Source organism: Ostreococcus lucimarinus, chromosome 13 (assembly GCF_000092065.1).
Source record: "Ostreococcus lucimarinus CCE9901 chromosome 13, complete sequence".
In the NCBI taxonomy this organism is placed as follows: domain Eukaryota; kingdom Viridiplantae; phylum Chlorophyta; class Mamiellophyceae; order Mamiellales; family Bathycoccaceae; genus Ostreococcus; species Ostreococcus sp. 'lucimarinus'.
The window spans coordinates 361104-388262 of record NC_009367.1 but is presented as its reverse complement, the minus strand read 5'-3'; the positions used below and the strand labels follow the sequence as shown (position 1 = coordinate 388262).

At 63.2% G+C, this 27159-nt stretch overlaps 16 protein-coding genes across 16 annotated transcripts; 11 read left to right on the top strand and 5 right to left on the bottom strand.

Moving 5' to 3' along the window:
* Window positions 1–581: 581 nt before the first annotated feature.
* OSTLU_7923 (predicted protein) lies at window positions 582–1130 on the bottom strand (the record flags this gene model as incomplete). Its single annotated transcript, XM_001420952.1, has 1 exon — window positions 582–1130. A coding segment is annotated over one exon (549 nt), but the record flags the coding sequence as incomplete, so codon positions are not given.
* Window positions 1131–2691: 1561 nt separating this feature from the next.
* OSTLU_17898 (predicted protein) lies at window positions 2692–3591 on the top strand (the record flags this gene model as incomplete). Its single annotated transcript, XM_001421099.1, has 1 exon — window positions 2692–3591. A coding segment is annotated over one exon (900 nt), but the record flags the coding sequence as incomplete, so codon positions are not given.
* Window positions 3592–3732: 141 nt separating this feature from the next.
* OSTLU_13210 (predicted protein) lies at window positions 3733–4425 on the top strand (the record flags this gene model as incomplete). The annotated part of the gene is made up of 1 exon (XM_001421098.1): window positions 3733–4425. One exon carries the CDS (start codon window positions 3733–3735, stop codon window positions 4423–4425), a length of 693 nt encoding a protein of 230 aa, XP_001421135.1.
* A 499-nt stretch (window positions 4426–4924) lies between these two features.
* OSTLU_7370 (predicted protein) lies at window positions 4925–5419 on the top strand (the record flags this gene model as incomplete). Its single annotated transcript, XM_001421097.1, has 1 exon — window positions 4925–5419. A coding segment is annotated over one exon (495 nt), but the record flags the coding sequence as incomplete, so codon positions are not given.
* A 212-nt stretch (window positions 5420–5631) lies between these two features.
* On the top strand, window positions 5632–6249 carry OSTLU_93629 (predicted protein; the record flags this gene model as incomplete). Its single annotated transcript, XM_001421096.1, has 1 exon — window positions 5632–6249. The coding sequence occupies one exon, from the start codon at window positions 5632–5634 to the stop codon at window positions 6247–6249; it is 618 nt and encodes a 205-aa protein (XP_001421133.1).
* Window positions 6250–6334: 85 nt separating this feature from the next.
* On the bottom strand, window positions 6335–8307 carry OSTLU_27205 (predicted protein). Its single transcript, XM_001420951.1, has one exon. It carries the CDS (start codon window positions 7907–7909, stop codon window positions 6353–6355), a length of 1557 nt encoding a protein of 518 aa, XP_001420988.1. The 5' UTR covers window positions 7910–8307; the 3' UTR covers window positions 6335–6352.
* An 814-nt stretch (window positions 8308–9121) lies between these two features.
* Window positions 9122–10818, top strand: OSTLU_27204 (predicted protein; the record flags this gene model as incomplete). The annotated part of the gene is made up of 1 exon (XM_001421095.1): window positions 9122–10818. The coding sequence occupies exon 1, from the start codon at window positions 9157–9159 to the stop codon at window positions 10816–10818; it is 1662 nt and encodes a 553-aa protein (XP_001421132.1). The 5' UTR covers window positions 9122–9156.
* Window positions 10784–11852, bottom strand: OSTLU_51192 (predicted protein). The gene has a single exon (XM_001420950.1). It carries the CDS (start codon window positions 11831–11833, stop codon window positions 10883–10885), a length of 951 nt encoding a protein of 316 aa, XP_001420987.1. The 5' UTR covers window positions 11834–11852; the 3' UTR covers window positions 10784–10882.
* Window positions 11853–14011: 2159 nt separating this feature from the next.
* On the top strand, window positions 14012–14752 carry OSTLU_41621 (predicted protein; the record flags this gene model as incomplete). Its single annotated transcript, XM_001421094.1, has 1 exon — window positions 14012–14752. The coding sequence occupies one exon, from the start codon at window positions 14012–14014 to the stop codon at window positions 14750–14752; it is 741 nt and encodes a 246-aa protein (XP_001421131.1).
* Window positions 14753–14808: 56 nt separating this feature from the next.
* On the bottom strand, window positions 14809–15549 carry OSTLU_27201 (predicted protein; the record flags this gene model as incomplete). Its single annotated transcript, XM_001420949.1, has 1 exon — window positions 14809–15549. One exon carries the CDS (start codon window positions 15547–15549, stop codon window positions 14809–14811), a length of 741 nt encoding a protein of 246 aa, XP_001420986.1.
* Window positions 15550–15860: 311 nt separating this feature from the next.
* On the top strand, window positions 15861–18159 carry OSTLU_51248 (predicted protein; the record flags this gene model as incomplete). The annotated part of the gene is made up of 2 exons (XM_001421093.1): window positions 15861–15956; window positions 16087–18159. 2 exons carry the CDS (start codon window positions 15861–15863, stop codon window positions 18157–18159), a joined length of 2169 nt encoding a protein of 722 aa, XP_001421130.1.
* A 352-nt stretch (window positions 18160–18511) lies between these two features.
* On the top strand, window positions 18512–20496 carry OSTLU_41838 (predicted protein; the record flags this gene model as incomplete). Its single annotated transcript, XM_001421092.1, has 2 exons — window positions 18512–18625; window positions 18730–20496. 2 exons carry the CDS (start codon window positions 18512–18514, stop codon window positions 20494–20496), a joined length of 1881 nt encoding a protein of 626 aa, XP_001421129.1.
* A 169-nt stretch (window positions 20497–20665) lies between these two features.
* EF1A3 (Eukaryotic translation elongation factor 1 alpha) lies at window positions 20666–22109 on the bottom strand. The gene has a single exon (XM_001420948.1). The coding sequence runs from the start codon at window positions 22079–22081 to the stop codon at window positions 20678–20680; it is 1404 nt and encodes a 467-aa protein (XP_001420985.1). The 5' UTR covers window positions 22082–22109; the 3' UTR covers window positions 20666–20677.
* A 631-nt stretch (window positions 22110–22740) lies between these two features.
* Window positions 22741–23679, top strand: OSTLU_5879 (MC family transporter: folate; the record flags this gene model as incomplete). Its single annotated transcript, XM_001421091.1, has 1 exon — window positions 22741–23679. A coding segment is annotated over one exon (939 nt), but the record flags the coding sequence as incomplete, so codon positions are not given.
* Window positions 23680–23786: 107 nt separating this feature from the next.
* OSTLU_27196 (predicted protein) lies at window positions 23787–25125 on the top strand. Its single transcript, XM_001421090.1, has one exon. It carries the CDS (start codon window positions 23852–23854, stop codon window positions 25052–25054), a length of 1203 nt encoding a protein of 400 aa, XP_001421127.1. The 5' UTR covers window positions 23787–23851; the 3' UTR covers window positions 25055–25125.
* Window positions 25126–25312: 187 nt separating this feature from the next.
* Window positions 25313–27144, top strand: OSTLU_19801 (predicted protein; the record flags this gene model as incomplete). The annotated part of the gene is made up of 2 exons (XM_001421089.1): window positions 25313–25466; window positions 25630–27144. The coding sequence occupies 2 exons, from the start codon at window positions 25313–25315 to the stop codon at window positions 27078–27080; spliced, it is 1605 nt and encodes a 534-aa protein (XP_001421126.1). The 3' UTR covers window positions 27081–27144.
* Between the last annotated feature and the right edge of the window lie 15 nt (window positions 27145–27159).

The window sequence follows — 27159 nt, the reverse complement described above, 5'->3', positions numbered from 1 at the left end:
AACTCGATGAAGGCGATGGCTTGCTTCTCGCCCTTTTCGAACGCCTTGTACCAGAATAACGCCACCTCACCGCATTCCTCCTCAAACTTGTCGCGCACGAGCGTCGGTTCGATCTCAGGGTCGATATCCGTCACGTAAACCGTGCGATCCGCCTTTTCTTGCGCTACTGGATCCAATGGCCGTGTCAGGGCGCGCTTTTTGCTGTGCGAGATCTCAACTTTGAGCTGGCAATCATCCACTTCTTTGCCGTCTAAATCCAACGCGCGCTTTACCGCTTCGTTGTCCTCAAAGTCTATGAAAGCGTACGGAAACTTACTCTTTGGGTTGGTGAGCAACTCGACGTGTCTCACTTGTCCACATTCGGAAAACATCGCCCTGAGACTCCCTGGAGATAAAGTTTTCGGAATGTTCCTCACGTAAACTTTGCACGGCGGCGACTCCGGCGTCGTCGGTTCATCACCGATGGTCCGGGTGGACGTCGAGTACGGGTAAGGGAACGGTGGCATGGTTGCGCGCTGCGATTCGGCAGACGAGTCGCCCGAAGTCGAAGCCGCGGATCCGTGATTCGTTCGTCGATGCAAACGGAGCGGCGTCTTTGACGCACTCACGCGAATCATGCGGTTTCCAAGCTGTTCACCCGTCAAATGCAGCGCGGTTCCCACGCTTTCGAGGTCGACGAACTCTACGAAGGCTACATTCGCCACGGCGTTGTTCTTCACTTGCAAATGCAAGCGGTTGACGGGGCCGGCGCGGTCCTCGAAAAGTAACTTCAACGCGTGCGAGTCCACGGTCTTGTCGACGTTTGCGACGTAAATTGTCCTCGCGCACGATTCAACCTCTCGTTCATTCTGCGGTAGCAGTAACGGGTTCACTGGGATCACCGCGGTGTCGCTCTTCTTCACCATGATGTTTTTCCCGTGGAGCGGCGTCTTGTCCAACAATAACGCCCGATCCACCGCCTCGGCGCACTCAAACGCCACAAAGGCGTAGCTAAACTTGTGTGTGTTCGCATCACCGCACATGCGACAGTCTATGATGCGGCCGCACGAGGCGAAAACATCCGCTAATTCGCGTTCGCTCACGCTCGCCGGCACATCCTTGACGAAGACGGTGTACGGCACCGCCTTTTCGTTCGCACGTCCATCGCCGAAATATCGTCCACTGGCGCCGTAGAAGCGGCCACCGACGATACCACCGTTCACGTGCACACCATTACGCCACTGCTCGCCGCGACCTCGGCCGCCACGACCTCCCACTCGACCGCCGCGACCTCCCGGCGATCGCCTGCCGTATCCGCGACCGCCAGGGACAAAGCCCGCGCCCATGTAAGGCGGCATCACGTACCCGTAGTGGTCGTAATGATGCGCGTTATGCATGGCTGCGTAATACTCGTGCTGCGCCGCCGTCATCGCCGCGTATGCGTACTCACCGTACGCCCCCGGCGGCGCCGGCGCGCCCATCATCATCATCGGCGGCGGCACCCCGTACGCGCCCGCCGGCGCGTACGAACCGGCCGCCATCGCGTGCGGATCGTACCCCCCGTACCCCATATCCGCCACCCCAGGCGGTGACATACCCTCCCCACCCGGCATTAAGTTCACCGGCACCACCACCGGCACCGCGAACTCGTGCTGAGACACCACCTGCAACGGCGTCCCCGCCGCCGGCACCACGCCGCCGTTCGCCATCGCCGCTCGATACCACTCCATGTACGACGGCGTCATCATCGGTCGTTCGCTCGACTCGTACGACGCGCTCTGCGACGTTAAAAATCCACGTTTCGCGCCTTCGTCAGTCTCTCGCGCGCCTTCACCGCGCCCCGATCGCCCTCGCGTCTTCGCGTCCTCGCGTTTAAAAAATCTTTCAAAATCACCAGCCGTTTGAAAGATCGCCCATCTCCCGAATGTTTCCCTCCCGTCGCCATCGCATCGCCCGTTCGCGCGTCGCGCGCACCCTCGTCGGCTCTCGAGCGGTTTTCCCATCGTTCCCGTTCGCCTCGCGCGCGTCCTCGCGCGTCGTCGACGCGCGCGCCGTTCGATTCGCATTCGCTTCATTTTCATTTTTCGCATTCGCGCGCGTGACGGCGACGCCGTCGTCTCCCGCGTCGTCGTCGCCTCGCGTCGCGCGTCTCGGCGCGGGCGCGCGCGGGGACGGGCGATCGACGTCGCGCGGCGTCGGCGGCGACATCGCGCGTCTCCCGCGTCCTCGAGCGTCGCGTCGTGCCGACGCGCGCGCGCCGTCTCCGGGCGCGCGTGGCGCCCAAAGGTCACGTCGCGCGTCGAAAGTTCATGGCGGTTTCGCCCCGGTGAATACGACTTTGCGCGCGTCGTTCGCGTTTATGTATACATTCGGCACGCGTCGCGATCGCGGTTTCGCCCCGGTGAATACGACTTTGCGCGCGTCGTCTGCGTGTCGTGACTTAGTATCACTGTCGTCGGAAGGCGTCACACACGGATTACGACGACCGCGCGACGCGACCGCGCGACGACCGACGCACCGCGACGCGCGTCGCGCGCGACGACGACCGCTCGACCGCGCCGATCGCGAGCGGACGCGCGCTTTAACGCCGAGACGCCGAGACGCGAACCGAAAACGCGCGCGCCGACGTCCCACGCGCGAGAAAACGGACGGGAATTGCGTCTCGGGAGCGCCGGGACGACGACGCTGATTCGCGGCGACGGCGCGCGCGGGATGGCGAACGGGGGGCATCGCGGCGTGGACGTGGCGCGGCGATTGATTTTCGAGGACTCGACGCGACGCGGGACGGGCGCGCGCGATGGGAGCGCGCCGGGGACGCCGGAGAGGGAGGGGCGGGCGAGCGCGGGACGCGGCGCGAGCGCGGGACGGGCGAACGCGGGATACAGCGATCGGTACGTGCCGTCGAGGAGCGCGAGCGCGGGATTTCGGGGTGATTTTAGTATGCTGGAGGCGTGCGCGAGCGTCGGGGTCGGGGCGACGGGAGGGGGTAGGGGTGAAGAGATCGGCGGCGCGAGCGGCGGCGGCGGCGGACGAATCGGTCGGGACGGACGCGGCGACGCCGATCGGGGACGGGAGGGGGACGCGAATCGCGATGCTGATAGCGCGGGCGCGCACAGGGGTGATGGTGGTTCGGCGCGAGCGCACGAGCGCGAGGATACGAGCGCGGCGTACGGGGCGTTGTTGCGAAGCGAGTTGCTCGGAGACGTGTGTCCGCCCGAGGCGTACGGCGTGACGCCGCCGGCGACGCCGAGCGCGGCGAGGTACCGACCGCGGACGCCGGCGACGCCGATCGATGGATCGTCGTACTCGTACTCCACTCCCGGAAGGAACTTGTTCAAATTTCGCGACGATGGCTCGTTCGGGACGATCGCTCGAGGCGAATCGCCGTACGCGTTGAATCCAGTCGGCGACGGCGACGGACCGCTCGGCATGACGCTTTTATCGCCGCGCCGCCGCGCGCCGCGAAAGATCGCGCGTAGTCCGTTCAAAGTACTCGACGCGCCGGCGTTGCAGGACGATTTCTACCTCAACCTCGTCGATTGGAGTTCGAGCAACGTGTTAGCCGTCGGTTTGGGAACGTGCGTCTACCTGTGGAGCGCGTGCACTAGCAAGGTGACCAAGCTGTGTGAGCTCGCTCCTAACGATTCCGTCGCCTCTGTGGCGTGGACGCAGCGTGGGACGTATTTGGGCGTCGGCACGAACAGCGGCGAGGTGCAGATATGGGACGTGGCCAAGTGCAAAAAGACGCGAGCGATGCTCGGGCACCGCAGTCGCGCCGGGACGTTGGCGTGGAACTCGCACACGCTCTCGAGCGGGAGTCGCGATCGCGCCATCTTGAATCGCGACATTCGATCACCGAGCGATTACTCTAGCAAGCTTCTCGGGCATAAGAGCGAGGTGTGCGGATTGAAGTGGTCTTACGACGACCAACAGCTCGCGAGCGGCGGCAACGACAATCAACTCTTCGTGTGGAATTCGCACTCGACGTCACCAATCTTGCGATGCAGCGAGCACACCGCCGCGGTCAAGGCCATCGCGTGGTCTCCACATCAACACGGCTTACTCGCCAGCGGCGGCGGTACCGCCGACCGATGCATTCGGTTTTGGAACACCGTCACCAACACGCCGTTGCAGTGCGTCGACACCGGTTCGCAGGTGTGCAACTTGGTTTGGAGCAAGAACGTGAACGAGATCGTCAGCACGCACGGCTACAGCCAAAATCAAATCGTCGTCTGGCGTTATCCGAGTATGTCCAAGCTCACCACGCTCACGGGCCACACCCTCCGCGTGCTCTTTCTCGCCATTTCTCCCGACGGCCAAACCATCGTCACCGGCGCCGGCGACGAGACGTTGCGCTTTTGGAACGTCTTCCCCGGCATGAAGTCCCCCGTCTCGGGCGCCGGCGACAACACCGTCAGCACGCTCGCGCGCACGAGCATTCGGTGATTCACCGCATTCTTTCTTTCGATACGAATCCGTCTGTACCGCAAACTTTTTTCATTCATTCGTCGCCGTTGTAACTCGTACCACTCGACGCGTTCGTCCCGTCGCCCGCACACCGCGCCGCCCTTCCGCGCCGCGTCGACCGTCCACCAGCGCGCGCGTCGGCGCACCGTTCGCCGCCCATCCCGCGCGCGTCGCCCTCGCCTCGCCGTCCGCGCGCGCGTCCGCGCGTCCCGAAGCCGCCGCGCGGCGTCCCGAAGCCGCCGCGCGCGCGCGCCTCGCCTCGCCTCCGATGTCCGCGCCGTCGTCCGGCGACGCCGCGCCCTCGACGAGCGGACGCGCGGTCTACGACGACGTCCTGCCCACGGCCTCGCCCTGGGGCGTCGTCGGGCGTCAGGCGGTGCTCGCCGCGGTGGCGGCGTTCAGCAAGTGCGTCCTGGACGTCGCCAACGTCACGACGACGACGAATCTCGCGACGTTCGAGCGCGCCATCGCGAATCGCGATCGAGCGAACGCGCAGGGATTACTCACGGTGTGCAATCACGTGAGCACGTTCGACGACCCGGGAATGCTGAGCGCGCTGATCCCGTGGTCGGTCTTCGTCGGCGAGCCGCGGCGCGGGGGCGTGCGGTGGACGCTGTGCACGGATGAGATTTGCGCGAAAACCAAGCTGCGAGAGAGCTTTTTCTTGTGCGGTAAGGCGCTGGCGATCAAGCGAGGCGGTGGGGTGGAGCAGCCGGCGATGCGAACGGCGGCGAATCTGTTACTGAGAGGGGATTGGGTGCACTTGTTTCCCGAGGGTCGCGTCAGTCGCGACGGAGAGTTGGGAACGATGCGAAGAGGCGTGGCGAAATTGCTGTGCGACGTCGAGATCGCGGGCGGAACGCCGCCGATGGTGCTACCGTTTTGGCACTCCGGCATGTCCGACGTAAAACCGTACGGGCGATGGGAGATTGGCGTGGGTAAGCGCGTGCACGTTACCGTCGGCGAACCGCTCGATTTGACCGACTTGACGGCCAAGTGCGCGCGCTGCGAGAAGAACGCCAAGGCGCGCGACCATCTGCACGCGCAGATCATGCGTCGCGTGGAGACCGCGTTGAAAGATTTAGAAGCCCAAAATAGGCGCGAGCGCGGCGACGCGTCCGCTTGACCTCGTATTGTAACCGTCCGCGCGCGTCCCGGGTCAGCCGCAGAGCGCGCCTCGCCGCCATGTCCCACTCCCCGTGGCACCGCCTCAACGCCACGCTCACGCTCGCCGTCGCCATTTTCGCCGTCCTCGTCGCGTGCGCGTCCGTCACCGATGTCTTTCACGCCTGCGCGCCGACGTCTTCGATGCCGTTCATGTCCCGAAGCCCGATCGTTCGAGTCGTCGACTACGAACGCTTCGCGCGCGTCGCCGACAGCCGAGACGAGGCAGTGGTGAGGCTGGAAGTAGACTACGATCTGTCGTCGTGCGCGAGCTGGAACACGAAGATGGTGTTCGCGCACGTGACGGTGTCGTGGGAGACGGAGACGCGCGGCGTCAACGAGGCGACGATTTGGGACGACGCGGTAAAGTTTGATAGATGGGAAAGCGCGGAGAGTAAGGCGAAGAAATTGAGGAAACAGGGCGTGATACGGGCGAAGTATAAGCTACGGAGCGTGGACGAGCGGTTGTCCGGACGAGGGATGGAGGTGAAATTACGGTGGGCGGTGACGCCGCGCGCGGGACGGATTTGGCGAGGCGAAACGTCGACGTCGAATGCGACGTTTCCGGTCGAATATTTGAATGTAGGTGGAGACGGACAACGCGCGAGGGCGGCGCCGCGGACGCCGGGGATGCCTTGATTCGATCAAGAGTTTAGAGATTTGATAATCGTACAGTAGTCGTCGCGTTTCGTCGAGCGTCTAAGCTGAAGCTATTTACAGTGCGCGCGCTATTCCTACGTTTCTACATGTCGATTAAGTTTGGGAGCTCGTCAACGTCTGCCATCGTCGCGCCCGTGCGCTTAGACGGCGTCACGGGGGCGAGCGTGTCTCCGGCGTCGTCGAAAGACATCAAGTTCGCCATCATGTTTGCCGCGCCCGAGACTGATTCGACGCGTGGCGGCGGTGCCGACGCGAGCGTCGGAGCCGGCGTCGGTGCCGATGCGAGCGAGTCGACGATGGGCTCGCTCATCGCCACTGGTTCGTTCACTTCGACGGCTTCGCGCTCGACCACCGGTGATTGCGTCTGCGGCGGCGCGGGAACCGGCGCCTCTGCGGTCGACGCCTCGGCGAAACTCAAATTCTTCGCCGTTCCCTCGTCCGTCCACTCCGCCCATTTCGCCTGCAAATCCTCCGAACTCTTTTCTCTGAGTTTTCCTATTGAGTGTGCGAGCTGCGAACGTTTCGATGCGAACGCCTCGCGCATGCCCTGAATCGTCTTTGACGTCGAGTACGCCTTCTTCGCCTTTCGCATCGTCTCGCGAAGCGCGGAGCTTCCCACGGAGAACGCGTGCGACGAAGCGGAGGCGAACTGCTCGGACAACGCTTGACCTCGCATCATTAAATCAGAAAGCGTCAACTCGCCCTCTTCGAGATCGAAATCGACGATTTCGTCCCCCATGGGCACGAAGCCGGTTTTCCTCGCCACCTGGGCGCACATGCGCAATCGCTGTCGCACGAAGACTTCGTACATTTGCGTCCCTCGCATCGCGGCGAGAATGCCGGCGTGCTTCAAGTTTCCGAGCTCGAGTCCTCGTTGGTCGAGCCATAAACTATCGGCGATGATGGCGTCTCGAGGCGGCGGATGCGCGACGACGCCCTTGATGTGCTGCTTGTACGGCCCGAGCACGCTCGAGAAAAACGTTCGAAACACGCGCGCCACCGCTTGCGAGTCTTCACCTCGCGTGCGCTCGATCTCCCTGAGCAACCCGACGCGAAGGAGCGTGAACGGACCGGACGGAATCGCCTCGAAATCTTCCTCAAAGTACGTGAACGATCCGTCGTCGAGATTCAACGTAAAGACGTCGTCGCACGGAAGTCGCTTCGCGTCCTCCGACAGACTCGAATGCAAACCGACCAAAAACGGCATCGGCGCCGTCAAATAATCCAAAAACGCCTCCGGAACGACGGGTAAAAATATGTGCTGCCAACTCAGCGGATACAGCGCCGCGTTCGCCGCGTGCACCGCCGCGCTCACCGCCTCCAACCGCCCGCTCGTCAGCACCACCCGTCGCTCCGTCACCAACGCCGCGAACAGCGCCAGCACCGCCTCCACGTGCCCGCAGTCCAACAGCGCCGTAAATTTTATCCCCCCGTTAAACTCCTTCCTCAGATCCGGCGCTCGCAGCCGCACGCTCTGCGTCGCGACGCCCGCGAACTCGGTCCACGGCAGCCCGACGTCCGCCGTCGTCCCCGCCGTCGGCGCCCGCGTCCCGATCGTTCGATCCAGGTACTCCCACAGCGCGTCCCCCCGCGCGAGTTCCCGCGTCGTCCCGCGCGCCGTCGCGTCCAGCGCCTCCATCGCGCGCGTCATCGCGTGTCGCAGGACGTCGTCGTGGTACTCGAACCGCGCCGTCCGCGTCAGCGCCGCCGCCGCCCGCCTCGCGCCGACGCGTCGCACCGCCCCGATCGTCCGCGCGCCGTCCGCGCGCGTCAGGCAAAACGTGAATCGCGTCGTCGTCGTCGCGCCGTCCGTCGTCCGCGCGCGCGCCGCGGCGCGACGCTCGGGAAACGCGAATCTCCCGTCGACGACGTTCGCGCACATCGCGCGCAGCTCCGCGGCGAGCGCGCCGTCGTCGCCCGCGAGCGTCGCGAACACCACCGTCGGAGTCCCGTCGTCGTCGTCGATCGCGACGAACGCGGCGCCGGTCGCCGCGTCGGTCGCGCGCGACATTCGCGAAGCGCCGACGCGATGCCGCGTCACAATCTGACGCCGCGCGTCGTCGCGCGGCCCCGCGAGCGCGCGCGCGCGCGCGGGATGCTCGAGCGCGACGCGCGTCGCGCGCGACGCGCGTCGGCGACGGCGTAGGCGCGAGCGACGCGACGCGCGCGATGGAGAGCGATTTCGGCTGGGACGGCGCGGTCGACGACCGAGACGACGCGCGCGCGATCGACGACGGCGACGACGACGAAGAAGAAGAAGAAGAATCGTCCGCGCTCGCGAGGTCGCGCGACGCGTTCGACGACGACGACGACGACGACGACGCGCGGCGGCGACGGCGACGACGCGCGACGGGACGACGGGCGACGACGGCGGCGACGGCGTTCGAGCGAACCGTCGCGGCGTGGACGGCGAAAGACCTGACGGCGAACGCGCGGGAGGGCGAGGGCGGGCGGATGGTGGCGGCGCGCGCGACGTACGCGAGCGCGGACGCGTGGTACGCGACGTGCGAGGCGTTGGCGTACGAGGAGGCGCGGGCGACGACGGCGGCGGCGACGTCGCGAGGACGAGGCGAAGCGTTCGACGCGGAGGTGGTGGAGACGCGCGCGAGCGATGGATTCGTGGAGCTGAGCGCGCGACGCGTCGGTGGCGAGAAGACGGCGAGGCGCGGAGGCGACGACGCGGATTGGCGTCGACCGGCGACGGTGGTGCTGTTGCGTCGCGCCGACGACGAGACGCGCTCGGCGCTCGCGCTCGTGCGGGGACGCGGCGACGCGCGGGGCGCGGACGTCGTGCCGCTGTTGGCGAAACGTTCGCGCATTTTCGACGACGTCGAGGGCGTCGAGTTTAAAGCCGTCGCGCTGGCGTCGCTCGTCTCGTATCAGCGCATGGCGCACGCGTGCTTCGTGCGACCGCGCGTGGCGTTTGCGCACCAAATCGTCGGCGCCAAACGCGCGACGCACATAAAATTTAGCGATTCCGACGAAGACGACGACGAGCGAGTCGACGGGAAAAGTGGTGTCGAGGGTGATGATGAATCCTCGTGCGACGAGCGCGAGGGCGAGTACGTTTTACCGCTGAATGCGTCGCAGCGACGGGCGTTGCGTCGATTCTTCGCGCGCGACGGGCATTTCGATCAGTTACAAATGGTTCAAGGACCGCCGGGATGTGGGAAGACGCACTTCATCGTATCGCTCCTCGCGGTGCTCGCGGCGAAGAAACAGCGCGTACTCGTGTGCGCGCCGAGCAACAAGGCTGTGTGCGTCGTGATGGAACTTTACCTGCGAACGTGCGGCGAAGACGCCGCGCCGTGCGTGCTCACGGGCGCCGAGGATACGTTGCGAGAGGCGTCGTCGGTCGACGGCGGGGCGATGGATTATTTCATTTTCGAACGTTGCAACGTCATCGCGTCGTCTTTTCGACGATCTTTCGTTTCGGGAGGCGACGGCATTCGCGAGAGCGCGAAAGCCGCGCGGCGAGCTCTGGAATCCATAGCGCCTTCGTTTTGCAAGGGCGTCGTCGCCGAAGGTCTCTCCGCCGTCGCCGCGATGGACGACGAAGCGTCCATGCGCGCTCGAGGTGAGGAGATCGCGCGAGAAATCGAAAAGGGCTCGGGGCGCGGTGAGCGTTCGGATGAATTCGCGCGCGAAGCTTTGAATCGCGCGAGCTTGGTGTTCTGCACGCTCGCGAGCGCAGGCCAGTCGATCATGTCTTCGCTCGAGCAGCCCGACGCCCTCGTCGTGGACGAAGCCGCGCAGGCGCTCGAGCCGGAGATTGCGATTCCATTTTTGCGGTATCCAAGAAAAGCACTGCTCGTGGGCGATCCTGCGCAGTTGCCAGCCACGTTGATCTCGGAAATCGCTCGACGTCACGGCCACGCGACTTCGCTCATGGAACGATTGATGTCCGCGAACGCCGAGCGCGCGAGTTTGCTCGACACGCAATACCGAATGCATCCGTCGATCGCGAGTTGGCCTGCAGCGCAATTTTACGGTGGACGCCTCGCGAACGCCGATCACGTGTTGACGCGAAATCTCCCGCAAGGTCTTTCATCCAGCGTGCCGTCGTACGCCTTCGTGGACGTGGCGAGCGTCGAGAGTGGCGGAGTGGGAAAATCGAAGTGGAACCAGCGCGAGGCCGACGTCGCGTGTGCGCTGATTCGAGCGTTGAAAACCAAGTCTCCGACGCTTTTCGTCGTGTGCATTACGTTTTACAGCGCGCAAGTTCGTGCCATCGCTCGAGCTTTGCAACGAGCAGGCGTTCGCGATGTGGCGGTGCACAGCGTCGATTCGTTTCAAGGAAGCGAGGCGGACGTCGTCGTGTGTTCCGCCGTGCGAAGCAACGCAAAGGCGAACGTGGGATTTTTATCCGATAAACGTCGTCTCAACGTCGCGCTGACGCGCGCAAAATATTCCTCAATTGTCCTCGGGTCGCGCGATACGTTGTCTCGATGCGGCGTCGACGCGTTGCGTTCGCTCGTCGAAGACGCCGCGGCGCGCGACGTCATCGTCTCCGAGCATGACATCGTGCGTAGAATTATTAGAAATTAGCTACAGTAGTCGATGTAGTCGATGTAGAAGTACTAGGCTATCGCAGCGCCGACGTGTCGAAATCTCACGCCAACCCTTGGCTCTTCAAACGCTGGATGAACAAATTAATCGGCGACAGGAGCTGCTGCGGATCCTCCATCGTCGCCACGGTGCCGCAGCCCTCGATCTCGATCCAGCTCGTCTTGCTCGCCTTCATCAACGAATTCATCACGATCGTGTCCTTGTACCAAGGGCTGCTCGTTCCCGCCAAAATCATCGCGTCTATGTCTAACGACGCGTACACGTGCTCGTTATCCAATCGATGCAACGCCGCGTCGTAATACGCCAACGTCGCCTCCGGGTTCATCTCTCGCATCTCCCTTCGCGCCGTCTGCGCCAGATCGCTCTCGTACATCCCATTCGACCCACCAAGTCCGCGATAACTAAACATTCGCTTCAGCAAGTGTTTCAACGTCCACGGCGTCCATCCGTGACGCTTCAAATTAAACTTGCAAACCGCCCCCAACGCGTGCTCCATCGTCCTCGCTCGTCCGCAACTCGGCGACACGAATATTCCCGCCCGACACGCGCTCGAGTGTCGTCCCGCGTACAGCGCCATCACCGTCGCTCCCGCGCCGACCCCCAAGCACGTCACATCGCGCAATCCAAAGTGTTTCACGACGTCCTCGACGATCTCCGCGTGCGCGTCCAGCGTCGTCGCCGTCGTCGCCGCGTCCCCGTCCCCGCCTCGATCTCGCCCCCGCGCGCCGTCCTGGCACCCCGGGGCGTCGATGTGATACGCGCAGAACCTGCTGACGAGGTCGCTCCGCGGTCCCGCGCACACGAACAGCGGCTGGAAGCACGTGCGGTGGTTTAAACCGACGTCGTGGTAGGTGACGAGCGCGGGTCTCGAGCGATCGGCGCCCTGCGCGGTGACGGTGACGGGGCCGTGGCGCGTCGGCACGACGTGCGCGACGCCCGAGACGTCGAAGGACGCCGCGGGTAACAGATCGAGCCCGTCCTCGGGGAGCGACATGACGGGACGGCGCGCGACACGCGCGACGACGAGTGCGGCGCCGGCGGCGCGGCGAACGCGAAGGCGACGCGCGAAGCGCGCGGAATTCTCACGCGAGTTCTCACGCGAAGCGCGCGTTGGCGTTCAACGCCAACCCGAGCTTAAAATCTAAATCGTCTCCCGGATCGACGAGCGCGCCGCGGACGAGCGCGGCGTGGCGTTGACGCATCTCGCCCAGGAGCGCTCGACTCTCGAGCGAGAAATCGTCCGCGGAATCGAAGGGTTCGTCTGCGAACACCATGTCCTTCAAAACCTCCCGCGGCGACTTGGCGCACCCGAGGCGAGCGTCCGCGAACACGCATCCCCACGGATCGCCGTCGCGGTCGGCGTCCTTCGCGAGGACGATTTCGAGCGCGTCCGACGCGACGCTCCACGCCGTCTCGTCCGCCTTGACTCGCCGCGCGAGCGCGCCGGATAATCCCTCGACGACGCCGTGCCACGACGTCCACACCGTCAGCGCGCCGTCGTCGACCGTCACGCGCACGTCCCGCCCGCGCGTGTTCGCGGGCAGTTCGACGGTGATCTCCACCGTCGACGTCGTTTGATTCCACAACGCAATCTCCGTCCAGCACCTCGAAGAACCGCGACACGCGGACGACCACGCGCGACGCGCGCGCGCCGAGTCGGCGTCGCCGTCGGCGCGCGCGACGCATCCGTCGCTGTCGTACCCATCGTCGGCGTCGCCGGCGCCCATCGTCGCGCGCGTCGCCGTGTGACGCGTTTTCCGTCGACGTGCGTTTCGCGCTCGAGTAAAATAAAAACGGTCCGTCGCGCGCGCCGCCGTCGGCCTTCGACGCGCGTCGCGTCGCGCGCGCGTCGCGTCGCGCGCGCGGGGGCGTCGAAAACGAAGCGATCCATCGTTTTCGGCGCGTCGCGTCGCCCGTCGTCGCGCGCGTCGCGTCGCGACGCGCGCGTGCCGGCGCCGAATCGGCAAAAAAAAACGGTTTAGGTCGCGCGACGGACGGCGCGCGGCGCGCACACCGCGTCGCTTCGCGCGGCGTCGCGCGACGCTCGACGCCTCGGCGCGCGCGCGAGCGAAGGAACCGGACGACGACGCGCGCGGTCGACGCGATGACGGCGTCCGGCGCGTCGGCCGCGGCGCGCGCGACGCGCGCGGACGTCGAAACGATCGGCGCCGAGGTCTTTCGAGACGCCGTCGACGACGGTTTGCACGACGCGGTGTGCGCGTGGGTCGCGGAAGAGCTCGAGCGAGGACGGCGAGGGGAGCTTGAGGGTAAGACGCACGCGCCGGTGCCGCCGAAGTGGGCGCGAAGGGATCAGTCGAGGGAGATGCTGCAGTACGGGACGTACACGCACAGTAACCGAGTGGACGCGGAGACGCGCGTAGCGGCGATGCCGGCGATGTTTGAAGACGTGCTGGACGCGCTGGTGGCGAGAGGGGTGATCGGGAAGGATGAAAAGATGGATTCGTGCACGGTGAACGTGTACGGGAAGGGACAGTGGATACCGCCGCACATCGATAATCCGACGTTCGCGCGGCCGTTTGTGACGGTTTCGTTGGCGAGCGCGCAGACGATGACGATGGGGCGAGGGATGCTGTGGCCGAGTGGGGACGAAAAACCGGATCCGGGGGTCGTTTATGAGGGGGAGGAGTTCAGGGTGGTGCTTCCGGCGAAATCGGCGGTGCGCATGGAGGGAAGGGCGGCGGACGAGTACGAGCACGCGATTCCGCCCGTGAGCGAGGATAGGATTTCGCTCACGTTTAGACGACGAATGGCGGCGAATACCGAAGGCGACGCGATCGCGGCGCAGATGGCGATGACGGAGCAGTTTCGAGCGATGTATAGGGAAAAGCGCGCGGTCGGTCGAGACGATTCGTTGAAGGAACCCAAGGAAGTTTCCGAGGAGCAGAGACGACGCGAGAGCATCGCCGCCGAGAGGGCGGCGATCAAGGCGGCGCGAGAGGAGCGTAAGAAGGCGAAACAGTTGCGCAAGGAAGGTAAGCGGTCGGATGCGCTCGAAATGGAAGAGGCGACGAGGAAGAATCCGTCGCCGTCCGTAAAAACGAGCGTGTCGAACGCAGGGACGACGGCGACAGAGTTGGTGAAGAAGCCGCCCAAGCGAGCGTGCGCCGTGGTGCCAGAAAATTTCATAGACGCCGCGGAAAAGGTGACAGCGATGCCCGAAGTCGAGCGCGAGCACGTGCAGAAGGTGTACGATATCGTCGCGCAGCAATGGCACGGCACGAGGTATCGCGCGTGGACCGGGGTGGAGGCTTTCGTTAGGAAACAGCCGCCCGGTTTGCTCGCCGCGGACGTCGGATGCGGCAACGGTAAGAACATTCCCGAAATCGTCAAGGGCGGTGGTTTCGCGCTCGGAAGCGACTTTAGCAGAGGCTTGATTGAAATCTGTCGCGATAGCGGATACGAGGTAATGGTGGCCGACGCCGTTATTTTGCCGTATCGATCCGACGTGTTCGACTACGCGCTCAACATCGCCGTGTTGCATCACATATCGTCTCCCGAACGTCGCGTGGAGCTCGTAAAGGAAACGATGCGCATCGTCAAGGTTGGTGGTGTCGCATTATTCTACGCCTGGGCGCTCGAGCAAGAGCAAGGGGGGGTTTCTGGTCACCAATTTGAAGGCCAAGACGTCTTGGTGCCGTTTCATAACAAGATCAAAGTCAAGGGCGTCGCGCCCGAGGACGAGCGAGAGCGCCAATCGCGCGTGAGCGGCGCGCCCACGCACGGTGAGGCCGATCGCGAGAAACGATCGGTTGTGTATCAGCGATATTGTCACGTGTACACCGAGGGTGAGCTTCCAAAGCTGTTTGAAAACCTTCCTTGGTGCGAGGTCACGGCGGCGTATTACGATCACGGCAACTGGTGCGTCGAGGTTTTGAAGACGTCTCGTCCTTAGATGTCGTACGCGTCACCTTACAAAACTACTACTCGTACCGCGGATTGTCATCGTCATCATCTGTACTCTATTCTCACCGCCTTGCGCGTTTTGTGCACCTCGTGCCTGGCCTGCTTAATTCTCCTTCGCGCGTCCTTGTAAATTTCGTTCGCCTCCTTCCACGCCTTTTTCGCCTCGTCGAGCTCGGCTTTGGCGTTCGCGTACCGCGCGTTATTCTCCACCTGCGACAGCCTTCTCGGTCGCACGACGGAATCATCCATCATCGCCTTCATCGCGTTCCAATTCCCATCGTCGCGCACGTACCGCGCGCTCGCGTCGTCCCCGTCCACCTCCGTCACGACGGCGTCGAACGCCTCGCGCACCCGCGCCCACTCCTCAAACGTCAACGTCGCCCCCGCGTACTCCAAGTATCCGTTCACGTTCCCGCACGCCATGCGCCACTTCTCCGGTATCCCATTCACGCCGTCACCGTCACCGTCACCGTCACCGTCACCGCGCGCCTCGGACGTCGTCGCGTCGTCCGCCGCCTCGCGCGTCTCGAACGCCTCCGTCGCCTCGATCGCCTCGTGCGCGAATCGCCGCGCGAGCGCCGTCGCCTCCGCCTCGCACTTTCCCACCTCCCTCGCCACCGCTCGCGCCGCCGCCGACCCATCCTCCGCCTCCAGCGACGCTCGCACGCGTCCCAGTCGCCCGCCGACGCGCGCGCTCCACCGTTCACAAATCTTCGCGACGCACGCCGTCTCGCCGCGCGTCGCGCGCCGACGCCGAATCGCGCCGACGTAGCACATCGCCGTCATCGCCTCCGCGTCGATCGCGCGTCGGCTTTCGCGCAGGAGCTCGAACGCGCGCGTCGCGCGCGGCGTCGCGCGCGCGAACGCGTCGAGCGCGTCGCGGTCGTCGGCGCTCGAGCGCGTCGCGGTCGCGTCGGCGCGCGCGGCGCGGCGGCGGCGAATCGGCGCCGGTCGACGGCGCGCGACGGCGCGCGCGGGCGCGCTCGAGCGCGCGGGCGAGCGCGCGCGGGCGGCGGCGCGCATGCGTCGACGCGCGGGCGCGCCCGACGGCGCGCGCGCGGCAGAGCGCGACGCGGTGTGCGGCGAAAGGATTCGTCATGACGCGCGGTGACGGCGCGCGCGACGGCGCGTCGACGCCGCGCGCCATCGGGCGCCTGCCGAGCGACGTCGTCAATCGCGTCGCCGCGGGAGAGGTGCGTCGAGGGCCGGCGCGCGACGGCGCGCGCGATGAGAGATTGAATGTTTGAACGTCAGCTCGACGACGGACGACGCGAACGCGCGACTGACGACGCGAGACGACGCGACGACCGAACGCGCGCGCAGGTGATCCATCGACCGTCGAACGCGCTGAAAGAGCTGGTGGAGAACTCGTTGGACGCGGGCGCGAAGTCGATCGCGGTGACGACGAGGGAGGGCGGGAATAAACTGTTGCGAGTGCAAGACGACGGACACGGAGTGCGAATAGAGGACTTGCCGCTGCTGTGCGAGCGACACGCGACGAGTAAGATTGAAAAGTTTGAGGATTTAGCGCGATGCGAGAGCTTTGGGTTTCGAGGAGAGGCGCTGGCGAGCATGAGCTACGTGGCGCACGTGTCGGCGACGACGATGGCGGCGGGGGCGACGCACGCGACTCGAGCGACGTATACGGATGGGAAGATGGATGCGGAGGGGGCGAAACCGATCGCGGGGGTGTTAGGAACTACGATTAGCGTGGAGAACTTGTTTTATAACGTCGTGACTCGAAGGAAGGCGTTGAAGAGCGCGTCAGAGGAGTACTCGAAAGTGCTCGAGGTGTTGCAGAGGTACGCGGCGTTGCGAACGGATGTGGCGTTCACGTGTCGGAAGCACGGTGAGTCGCGAGCGACGTTGCACACTCCCGTGGCGCAATCGCGCGTCGAGCGGTTGCAGGCGATTTACGGTCCCACGGTGGCGAGAGATTTGAAGAAGCTCGACTTCGACAGCGAGCTGTCCAAGAAAAAGTTTGATTTCAAGCTGCAAGTGGACGGTTTAGTGAGCGGTGGGAATTATCATTCAAAGAAGACGACGTTCATTTTGTTCATCAATTCGCGTTTAGTGGAGTGCGCGCCGCTCAAGCGCGCGTGTGAGTCGGTGTACGCGGCGATACTCCCCAAGGCTGAGAAGCCGTTTGTATTCATGCACCTCCGCCTGCCGTTTGAAGACGTCGACGTCAACGTGCATCCCACGAAACAGGAGGTGCACTTTCTGCACCAAGAAGCCATTGTGGAGTTGATTCAGTCCAAACTAGAGAAGATTCTTCTCGCGACGAATTCGTCGCGAACATTCACCGTGCAAACACTGCTTCCTGGCGCGGAGAAACTGGCAAAGAAGGATGACGAAAACGACGCCGAGCGAAGCGGCGACAAGGAAAATAGCGAAAAAGCGGACGAACCGCCGGCGTCGCAGGCGAAGACGATGCGGACACAGCGCGAACGCGCGGGTGGTGATCACAAGCTCGTTCGCACGGATGCGAATTTAGCAGCGGGGAGTTTGGACGCGTACTTGCAGCGAGCGATGAATTCCGAGGGACGCGAACACGAGAAAATAGAAGAGGTTCGACGCGCGGTGAGAGAGCGTCGAGGACAGCGCACGGAACCCGAAGACACGTACGTGTGCGAGTTGACGTCTATTCGCCAGCTTAACACCGAAATCGCCAATCGCGCGCACAAGGAGCTCGGCGACGTGATTAAAAATCACACACTCGTCGGCGCCGTGGACGCGCGCAAAGGCGTGTGGTTACTTCAGCACCAAACCAAGCTCTTCATGGTGGACGCCGTAAAGCTCACCGAGGAAATGTTCCATCAAATGGCTTTGAAGAACTTCGCCAACTTTGGGTACCAATCGCTGCAAGATCCCGCGTCTTTGGCCGAACTCGCGCTGTGCGCGCTGGAGGATAAATTCGTCGACGACGAAGAGTGGGACGCGAGCGATGGCTCCAAGGAGGAAGTCGCAGAGAAAATCGCAGAGATGCTCGTCGAAAAGGCGGACATGCTCAAGGAGTATCTCGGCGTCGTCATCGACAAGGAACGGCGTCAGATCACCGGAGTGCCGTCGATGCTTCCCGGGTACGCGCCGGAAATCGGCAAACTTCCCGAGTTCGTCCTCGCCCTCGCCGAAGACGTCGATTGGACGAGTGAAAAAGAGTGCTTCGAAACCTGCGCTCGAGTCATCGGCGCATTTTTCGCCATGGACTGCTCTTTCCACGATCCGAAAGCCGAAGAAGGCGACGCCGAGTCCGACGCTCGTCGCGTCGCTCGCCTCTGCGTCTTTCCCGCGATGAAGCGCCGTCTCGCCCCGCCTCGTCGTTTCGCCGACGACGGCACCGTCATTCAGATCGCGTGCCTCGAGCAGTTGTACAAAATTTTCGAGCGCTGTTAGTCGGTCCGCGTCGTCGTCGTCGCCCTCGAACGGCGTCGGCGTTCCGAATCGTCTCGCGGCGCGTCGCCCGGTCGTAAAGCTTGAAATCGTGAACCAACCAGCCGTTCGATTCAACCGACGCGCGTCGACCGCGCGCGCCTCGGTCGTCACTCCCGCGCGCGCCACCGGCTCGACGGACGGACCGACGCGACCGACGCGACCGACGCGCGCGTTCGAATCGTGCATGCGCGCCGCGCGTCTCGTCGCCGCGCGCGTCGCCGCGAGAACGCCGACGTCATCGCGTCGCCTCGCCGCTCGAAAACTCAAAACGACGACCCGCGCGCGCGACGCCGCGATCGCCGAGCGAGCGAGCATGACGACGGGCGAACGCTCGAACGCGTCGAAGCTCGCGGCGGTGCGAGAGGCGATGGCGAAGCGAGGGGTGCGAGCGGTCGTCGTGCCGTCGCAGGATCCGCACTTTAGGCGCGTCGGCGAAGCGAAGGCGAACGAACGAAACGAGGAACGACGACGCGCGCGACGGGAAAGACTGACGAACGGGCGAGGGCGTGTTTTTGTGGGGAACGCAGTGAGTACGTGGCGGCGTGCTTCGAGCGACGACGATGGTTGAGCGATTTTACGGGGTCGGCGGGGACGGTGGTGGTGACGGACGCGGCGGCGTTGTTGTGGACGGATGGACGGTATTTCGTGCAGGCTGAAGACGAGCTGAGCGAGGACTGGACTCTGATGCGAAGTGGGGTGAAGGATGTGCCGGACGTGAAGAAGTGGTTGTGCGCGGAGGAGGCGGGACTGGCGTTTACCGGAGCCAAGGTGGGCATCGATCCAAACGTGCACTCGGTGAGCGAGGCGCGAGGTTTGAGAGAAGCGTTGAGCGCGTGCGGGATCGAGTTGATGAGCGTCGAAGAGAACTTGGTAGATTTGGTTTGGAGCGATCGTCCACCGTTCCCGAAGACGCCGCTCAGAGTGCACCCGATGGAGTACGCGGGGAAGAGCGTGGCGGAAAAATTGGAAAACCTTCGAGAAAAAATGAAGGAAAACGACGCGCAGAAGCTCGTCGTGAGCTCGTTGGATGACGTCATGTGGCTATGCAATGTTCGAGGCGGTGATGCACCGTGTAATCCGGTGACGTTGTCTTACGTCTTGGTGGGTGAAAACGACGCTTCGTTTTACGTCGACACGGACAAGGCGACGCCTGAAGTCGTGGCGCATCTCGCCGAGGCAAACGTGACGATCAAGCCGTACGAAGACATGGCCAAAGACGTGTATGCCGCGGCACAGCGCGGTGAGCGACTCTGGATGGACGTCGATAAGGTCTCCATCGCCATGCTCGAACAGGCTGAAGCCGGAGCCGCCGAAGCGCCCAAGGATGCGAAAAAGGTGAAGACGGAGAGCGCGCCGTCCGCCATCAAGGAGGGCACGTGTCCGGTCCCGATCGCAAAGGCGGTGAAGAATGAGGCCGAGATGGCCGGTATGGTCGAAGCCCACCTCATGGATGGCGCTGCGATGGCTGAATTCTGGTGCGCGATCGAGCGAGACGTCGCCGAGGGGCGCGCCATTGACGAGTACGAAGCTGGCGAGAGGGTCTTGGCGTGCCGAGCCAAGCAAAACGGTTTCTTCGAAGAATCGTTCCCGACGATCGCGGGTGAAGGTCCTCATGGCGCCGTGGTGCACTACCGTGCTTCGAAAAAGAGCGCGAGGGCTATCGGTAAGGACAGCTTATTACTCTGCGACAGCGGCGGCCAGTACGCGTGTGGCACGACGGATGTCACTCGAACGGTGCACTTCGGAACGCCCACCGCTCATCAAAAGGAGTGCTACACGCGCGTGCTCCAAGGTCACATCGCACTCGACCAAATGGTTTTCCCTGTCGGCACGAAAGGTTTCGTTCTCGACGCCTTTGCGCGATCGCACCTGTGGGCCAACGGCTTGGATTACCGTCACGGCACCGGCCACGGCGTCGGCGCGGCGCTCAACGTGCACGAAGGTCCGCAAGGAATCTCTCCGCGTTTTGGAAACATGACGCCCCTTATGCCAGGAATGATCTTGAGCAACGAGCCGGGGTATTACGAAGACGGTGCGTTCGGTATCCGCATCGAGACGCTTCTGCAAGTGAAGGAGGCGAAGACTGCGCACAACTTCGGAGACACTGGATTTTTATGCTTTGACGTCTTGACGTTGATCCCGATTCAAACGAAACTCATGGACTTGAGCATTATGAGTGAAAAAGAAATCGCGTGGGTGAACGCGTATCACGAAAAAGTTTGGCAACAAATTTCCCCGCGAGTGTCGGGGGAGACTAAAACGTGGCTCGAACGCGCGTGTGCAAAGATTTCCAAGTAGGCGGCGTAGATTTACGTGTTTTAATTTGATGTTGAATTCGAGGTTGTTTTCGGCGAAAATTTGAATGCGTCTCTCGTTACAACTTTATTTTAGGATCACATTCGTTCGTTGAACACAAAAGTATGGTACGACGTATTTTCTCACTGGGACTCTATACCGCTAAGATCAAGAAGCAAAGGCTTTAGATGGCCTTGTACTCAACCTTGGTGATCTTACCCAACATGACGGCGGTGTTACCGTCCAAGAAAGCGATGCGGGAAAGACCTTCGCACTTCTTGAAGGAGTCGACGACGAGCGGGTGGACCGGCTCGAAGACGCACTCGGCGACTTCGTTGGACTTCAACGACATCGGGGACTCGAGCTTCTTACCGCCGGTTTCCTTGCCAACCTTGAAGTTGAGCGCGGTCAACTTGCACGCGGAGCGGCCGCATCGGACGAAACCGATGGGGCTGTAGCCCGCCTTGAGTTCACCCGGAATGTCCAAGGTTTGGATTTGCGCGGTGAACTCCTTGCACGGGGCGAGGGAGGTGTCCTTCTTGTAGATCATCACGTCACCGGTGCGCGGCATGTTGAGCTTGTCGAGACCCTTGATGTTCATACCGACGTTGTCACCCGGCGCGGCGGCTTCGACGCGCTTGTGGTGCATTTCGACGGTGAACACCTTACCACCGCACGGGTTGGAGGAGGTGTGGGTCGGGAGGAAGACGACGTCTTCACCCGGCTTGACGAGACCTTGCTCGACGCGACCGGCGAGGACATCACCGACACCCTTGATCTTGTAGACACCGGAAATCGGAAGGCGCATGGCGGCTTCCGTGTTGCGGTCCGGCTTGTCGACCATGTCGTTGAGGACGTTGAGGAGGCAGTCGATGTGGAACTTCTTGCCGCCGCCCATGTAGTCTTCGACGTCGACGCCGTTCCACCACGGCATCTTCGCGGACTTGGACAACAAGTTGTCGCCGTTCCAGCCAGAGATCGGGAGGACCGGGACGCTCTTCTCGACGTAATCCTTCTTCCAGCCGACCTTGATCAACATGTTCTTCATTTCGTTGCGAATTTCTTCGTAACGCTCTTGCTTGTAGCCAGCCATGTCGCAATCCATCTTGTTGATGCCGCAAATGAGCTGCTTGACGCCGAGCAAGTTGAGAAGACGCGCGTGCTGGCGCGTTTGGCCTTGGACTTCACCAGCCTTGTGGTTACCCTTTTGGATGGCGACCGTGAAGTTACCGTCCGCCGGCACCATGAGAAGCGCCACATCGGCTTGCGCCGCGCCGGAAATCATGTTCTTGATGAAATCGCGGTGACCCGGGGCGTCGATGATGGTGTAGTGCCACTTGTCCGTGAAGAATTCCTTGGTCGTGCAAGAAATCGTCACACCACGCTCACGCTCTTCCTTTTGGCGATCCATGTAGAACGCGAACGCGAAAGAAGACTTACCGAGCGCATCGGCTTCGGCGCGAAGCTTTTCGAGTTCGCGCTCCGGGATACCCCCGAGCTCGAATAACAAGCGACCGGTCGTCGTCGACTTACCGGAATCGACGTGACCGCAGATCACGATGGAAAGATGTTCCTTGCCTTCAGACATTGTGCGTTTATTTCAACTGTTTCGAGCCACGCGCGCATCGTCAGTCCCCCTTCCTCTCGTCTCGCCTCGTCCCGCGTCCAAACCTCCCGCCATCGCGCCGCCATCGGATCGCGATCGTCAACCTCGCCCCCCCCCCTCGCTCGCGACCCTCGCGCGCGTCCCGCGCCGCCCGATCCATCGCGCGCGTATTCCTCCCGATCGTTTCCATCCGCGACCGACGCCTCGCGCGTCGCATCGCGGCGTCACCGCGTCCGATCGTCGTCCGCGCGCCGTCCGCGATCGATCGTCGTCCGCGATCGATCGCGCGGCGCCCGCATCGCCTCGCCCTCGCGTCGTCGCGCGCCCTCGCGCGCGCGCCGCGACGCGCGCGAATATTTCCCACCGCCGCGTCCGTCGATCGCCGTCGCGCGCGCGTCGTTCGCCGCGCGCGGGCGCACCTTTGACCGTCGAAGAATGGCGCCGCCGCCGTCCTGGGGTCTTCGCGAGGATGCGTCGACGCGTGCGTTTCGTCGACGGTTCATGACTCAAGAGTATGTGTCTTCGTATGGGTAAACAGTGTGAGTATCAGCAGAACGCCGCCCAGCCTCGACGGCCCGCGCGGCGGACGCCGCAGCATGGCGCGCGCGCGCGCCGACGCGCGCGACGCGCGCGCGAGCGATTGGCGCGCGTTCGTCGCCGGCGTCGCGGGCGGCGCGTCGAGCACGCTCGCGCTGCACCCGCTCGACGTCGTGAAGACGCGGCTGCAGGTGCAGGACGACCCGGACGCGCGACGCGCGCGGTACGCGGGCGCGTGGCGAGGCGCGCGACGGATCGTCGCCGAGGAAGGCGCGCGCGGGATCTACGCGGGCGCCGCGCCGGCGATCGTCGGGAGCGCGGTGAGCTGGGGGGCGTATTTCGCGTGGTACGACGGCGCGCGGGCGCGGTACGCGGACGCGCTCGGACGAGAGCGAAACGGGGCGCTGCCGGCGGGCGCGAACATGATGGCGGCCACGGAGGCGGGGGTGGTGACGACGGTGCTGACGAACCCGATTTGGGTGGTGAAGACGCGGTTGCAGTTGCAGAGAGGAGGAGGATTAGGGGACGCGGCGAGCGAAGCGGCGAAGAGCGGCGAAAAGCGATACGCGGGATTCGTCGACGCGTTGGCGACGATCGCGCGAAAGGAAGGGTTGAGAGGGTTATACAAGGGACTCGTGCCGTCGATATGGCTCGTCTCGCACGGTTCGATACAGTTGACGGCGTACGAGTGGTTGAAGGAAATCGCGGCGAGCGGCAGAGCGAGACGCGCGCGAGGGGGCGCGGCGGACGTCGCCCCGGTCGAGGCTGGCGCCCTGGGCTTGGCGTCGAAATTCATCGCCGTGACCGCGACTTATCCAATTCAAGTCGTGCGCGCGCGCATTCAACAGCGCTCGGACGTCGGTAGACCCGCGGACGCCCCGACGTACGCGCGCTTCGGCGAAGCCGTCTCGCGCACCTTCGCTCGCGAGGGCGTTCGCGGCTTCTACAAGGGCTTCGCCCCCAACGTCGTTCGCGTGTTACCGAGTTCGGCCATCACGTTCGCCGCGTACGAGGGCGTTTTAGGCGTATTAAACGACGATCCCGTCGCGTAGCGTAGCGTAGCGTAGCGTAGCGTAGCCGTTTGCAACGCGTCCTCGCGCGAGGGCGCCTCGAAACGACGATTGGCTTCGCCGACCGACGCCTCGCGCACTTCGCGACGCGATGTCGCGCGCGCCCGACGTCGCGAGCGAGCGACGCGACGCGTCGCGCGTGTCCATGCCGTTCGCGCCCGGCGCGATCCCGCGAAGCGAGAGCTACGACGCGTTCGTCGCGTCGGTGCCCGACTCGCGCGCGTCGCCGGTGAAATCGCTCGCGCGCGCGCGCGATGCCTCCGCGAGCGCGACGACGGGCGACGACGAGCGACCGCGCGTGATGCTGCTCCACTGCGGCGGCACGCTCGGGATGGGGGTGGAGTCGTTCGAGCTGCGAGAGGCGGACGTCGTCCCGCGCGCGGGTGGCAAGTACAGACCGCTGGGGGCGTCGAAATATCTGTTGGACGTGCAGGAGGTGATACCCGAGCTGCGAGATTTCGCGCGGCTGGACGTGGAGGTGTTGATGAATAAAGACTCGAGCGAGATGGACGGAAAGGATTGGGTGACGCTCGCGCGGGCGCTGCACGAGAGGAGGGAGGAGTACTCGGCGTTCGTCGTGGCGCACGGAACGGATACGATGGCGTACGCGGCGAGCGCGCTGTCGTTGATGCTGGTTGGGTTCGGAAAGCCGATCGTGTTGACGGGCTCGCAGTTGCCTCTGTCGTTCGCGCGATCGGACGCGCGCCAAAATTTGATTGACGCCCTGACGTGCTGTTGCGCGAGTCGAAGCTGCGGAGGTACCGTGGATTTCGCGGAGGTGGCGATTTGTTTCGGCGGTAAGCTTTTACGCGGGAATCGCGCGTCAAAGACGAGCGCGACGGTGTACGCGGCGTTTAGTTCACCTTCGTATCCAGCGCTCGCGAGATTAGGAGTGGGGGTCGATTGGAACCACGCGCGTTTGTTACGGCCGGCGCCAGAGTACGCGCCGCAATTTGAGTTGAATTCGAACGTCATACGCGTCCCGGTGATTCCTGGCTTAGACATCGAAAAGGCGTACGGCGATTTGTACGGTCGAGGCGTGCGAGGCATCATCTTGGAAGCGTTCGGCGTGGGAAACTTCCCGCAGAGCCTCGTCCCTTGGCTCACCAGCCAAGCGTCGCGCGGATTGCAAATCTACCTATCGACGCAGTGTCAAAGCGGCGAATTACGACCGGAGCTCTACGCCGCCGGTCTCGGCGCGTTAGCCGTAGGGGCCAAATCTGGCCCGGTCATGACCAGCGAGTGCGCCGTGGTCAAAATGATGCTCCACATCGCGAATCCCGAGCTCGAGCTCCACGTATCGTACTCTGGCGAAGCCGGCGACGTCGATTTTTGCGACATCAAGTGACCGCTCGCGCCTCGTTCCACGCACTATCCAAACCTAAAAGTAGCCCTTTTAATTTTAGCCACCGCGCGCCGAATCGACCGACCGCGCCGGCGTCGGGGCCACGGTCAAAATCGCGAACCGCCGCTGGACTCGCGAATGGCGACTTTGGATGGATGACTTTGGTCGGCATCAGATCGCGACGCGTCCACGACGCACGCGCGCATCGATCTCCCTTTGGACGCGCACACGCGCGCGTGAACGTGATCCCACGCCGTCGCGATGTCGCTCAAGTCCATCAACCCCAACGCCGAGCTCATGAACGCCGATGCCGCGCTGTTCATGAACATCAACGCCGCCAAGGGTCTCCAAGACGTGATGAAGACGAATTTAGGCCCGAAAGGGACGATCAAGATGCTCGTCGACGGTGCTGGAGGTGCGTGTACGATCGTTTCGTCGATACATCGCGGTTTCGCGCGTCACGGCGGCGCGTGAGAGATGCGCGGTGACGGTGATCTGTTGGATTTCGCGCGAACGCGGCGCGGCGTTGACTCTGTTGACCGAACGACTGACGGCGATGTTGAAATCGATGTGCGTAGGTTTGAAGCTCACGAAGGATGGGAACGTGCTGCTGAGAGAGATGCAGATTCAAAACCCGACGGCGATCATGATCGCGAGGACGGCGGTGGCGCAGGATGATATCACCGGGGACGGGACGACGACGACGGTGCTCGTCATCGGAGAGTTGTTGAAGCAAGCGGAGCGGTATTTGAATGAGGGTTTGCATCCGAGAGTGATCGTGGAGGGATTCGATGTGGCGAAACGCGAGTCGCTGAAGTTTTTGGAAACGTTCAAGCGCGCGGCGCCGGGTGTGGAAGCGCCGGATCGAGAAATGTTGTTGTGCGTGGCGCGCACGGCGTTGCGAACAAAGTTGCGGGAAGAGTTGGCTGATAAGTTGACGACGATCGTCGTCGACGCTGTGTTGTGCATCGCCAAACCGGAAGAGTCGATCGATTTGCACATGGTGGAGATCATGACCATGAAGCATCAGACGGATGACGAAACCAAATTGATTCAGGGTTTGGTCCTCGACCACGGGGCGAGACATCCGGATATGAAGAGATACGTGGAGGACGCGTTCGTGTTGACGTGTAACATCAGCCTGGAATACGAACGATCGGAGGTGAACTCGACGTTCATGTACACCGATGCGGAACAGCGCGAGAAGATGGTCGCCGCCGAGCGCGCGTACACCGATGAAACCGTGCGCAAGGTGATCGCGCTCAAGAAGCAGGTGTGCGACGGCAACGACAAGGGTTTCGTCGTCATCACACAAAAGGGGATCGACCCAATCTCTCTGGACATGCTCTGTAAGGAAGGCATTATGGGACTTCGTCGCGCCAAGCGCCGAAACATGGAGCGTCTCGTCCTCGCATGTGGTGGTCAATGCATCAACTCTGTTGAGGAACTCTCGCCGGAAATTTTGGGCCACGCCGGCGAAGTGTACGAGTACGTCTTGGGCGAGGAAAAGTACACTTTTGTGGAAAAAGTCGTCAACCCGACGTCGTGCACGGTACTTTTAAAAGGCTCGAACGATCACACCATCGCACAGCTCAAGGATGCGGTGCGAGATGGCTTGCGGGCGGTGAAGAATGTGTTGACCGACAAGGCCGTGGTTCCGGGCGCGGGTGCGTTTGAGATGGCCTTGAACAAGCACTTGAAGGAGAACGTCACCAAGATGGTCGAAGGTCGCGCGAAACGCGGCGTCGAGGCGTTTGCGGAAGCCATGCTCGTGGTCCCGAAGACACTCGCGGAGAACAGCGGTTACGATCCGCAAGACGCCATCATCGACATGCAAGAGGAGCACGACAGAGGCAACGTCGTCGGTTTCGATATCAGCATCGGCGAGCCCTTCGACCCCACCATGAGTGGTATCTACGACAACTTTCTCGTCAAACAGCAAATTCTGCACTCTGCGCCCATCATCGCCACGCAGTTACTCTGCACGGATGAGGTTCTCAGAGCGGGCGTGAACATGCGCAAGCGATGATCGACGCGAGTCAGAAACTTATAGAATTTAGTGGTGGTGCGTACGCACGTACGTAGTAGCAGCGTGTGTGAATCTACAA

Bases quoted from the DNA above. Each gene is read 5' to 3' on its own strand.
- OSTLU_27205 (XM_001420951.1), bottom strand. From the start codon at position 7,909: ATGGAGGCGCTGGACGCGACGGCGCGCGGGACGACGCGGGAACTCGCG.
- OSTLU_51192 (XM_001420950.1), bottom strand. From the start codon at position 11,833: ATGTCGCTCCCCGAGGACGGGCTCGATCTGTTACCCGCGGCGTCCTTC.
- EF1A3 (XM_001420948.1), bottom strand. From the start codon at position 22,081: ATGTCTGAAGGCAAGGAACATCTTTCCATCGTGATCTGCGGTCACGTC.
- OSTLU_27196 (XM_001421090.1), top strand. From the start codon at position 23,852: ATGCCGTTCGCGCCCGGCGCGATCCCGCGAAGCGAGAGCTACGACGCG.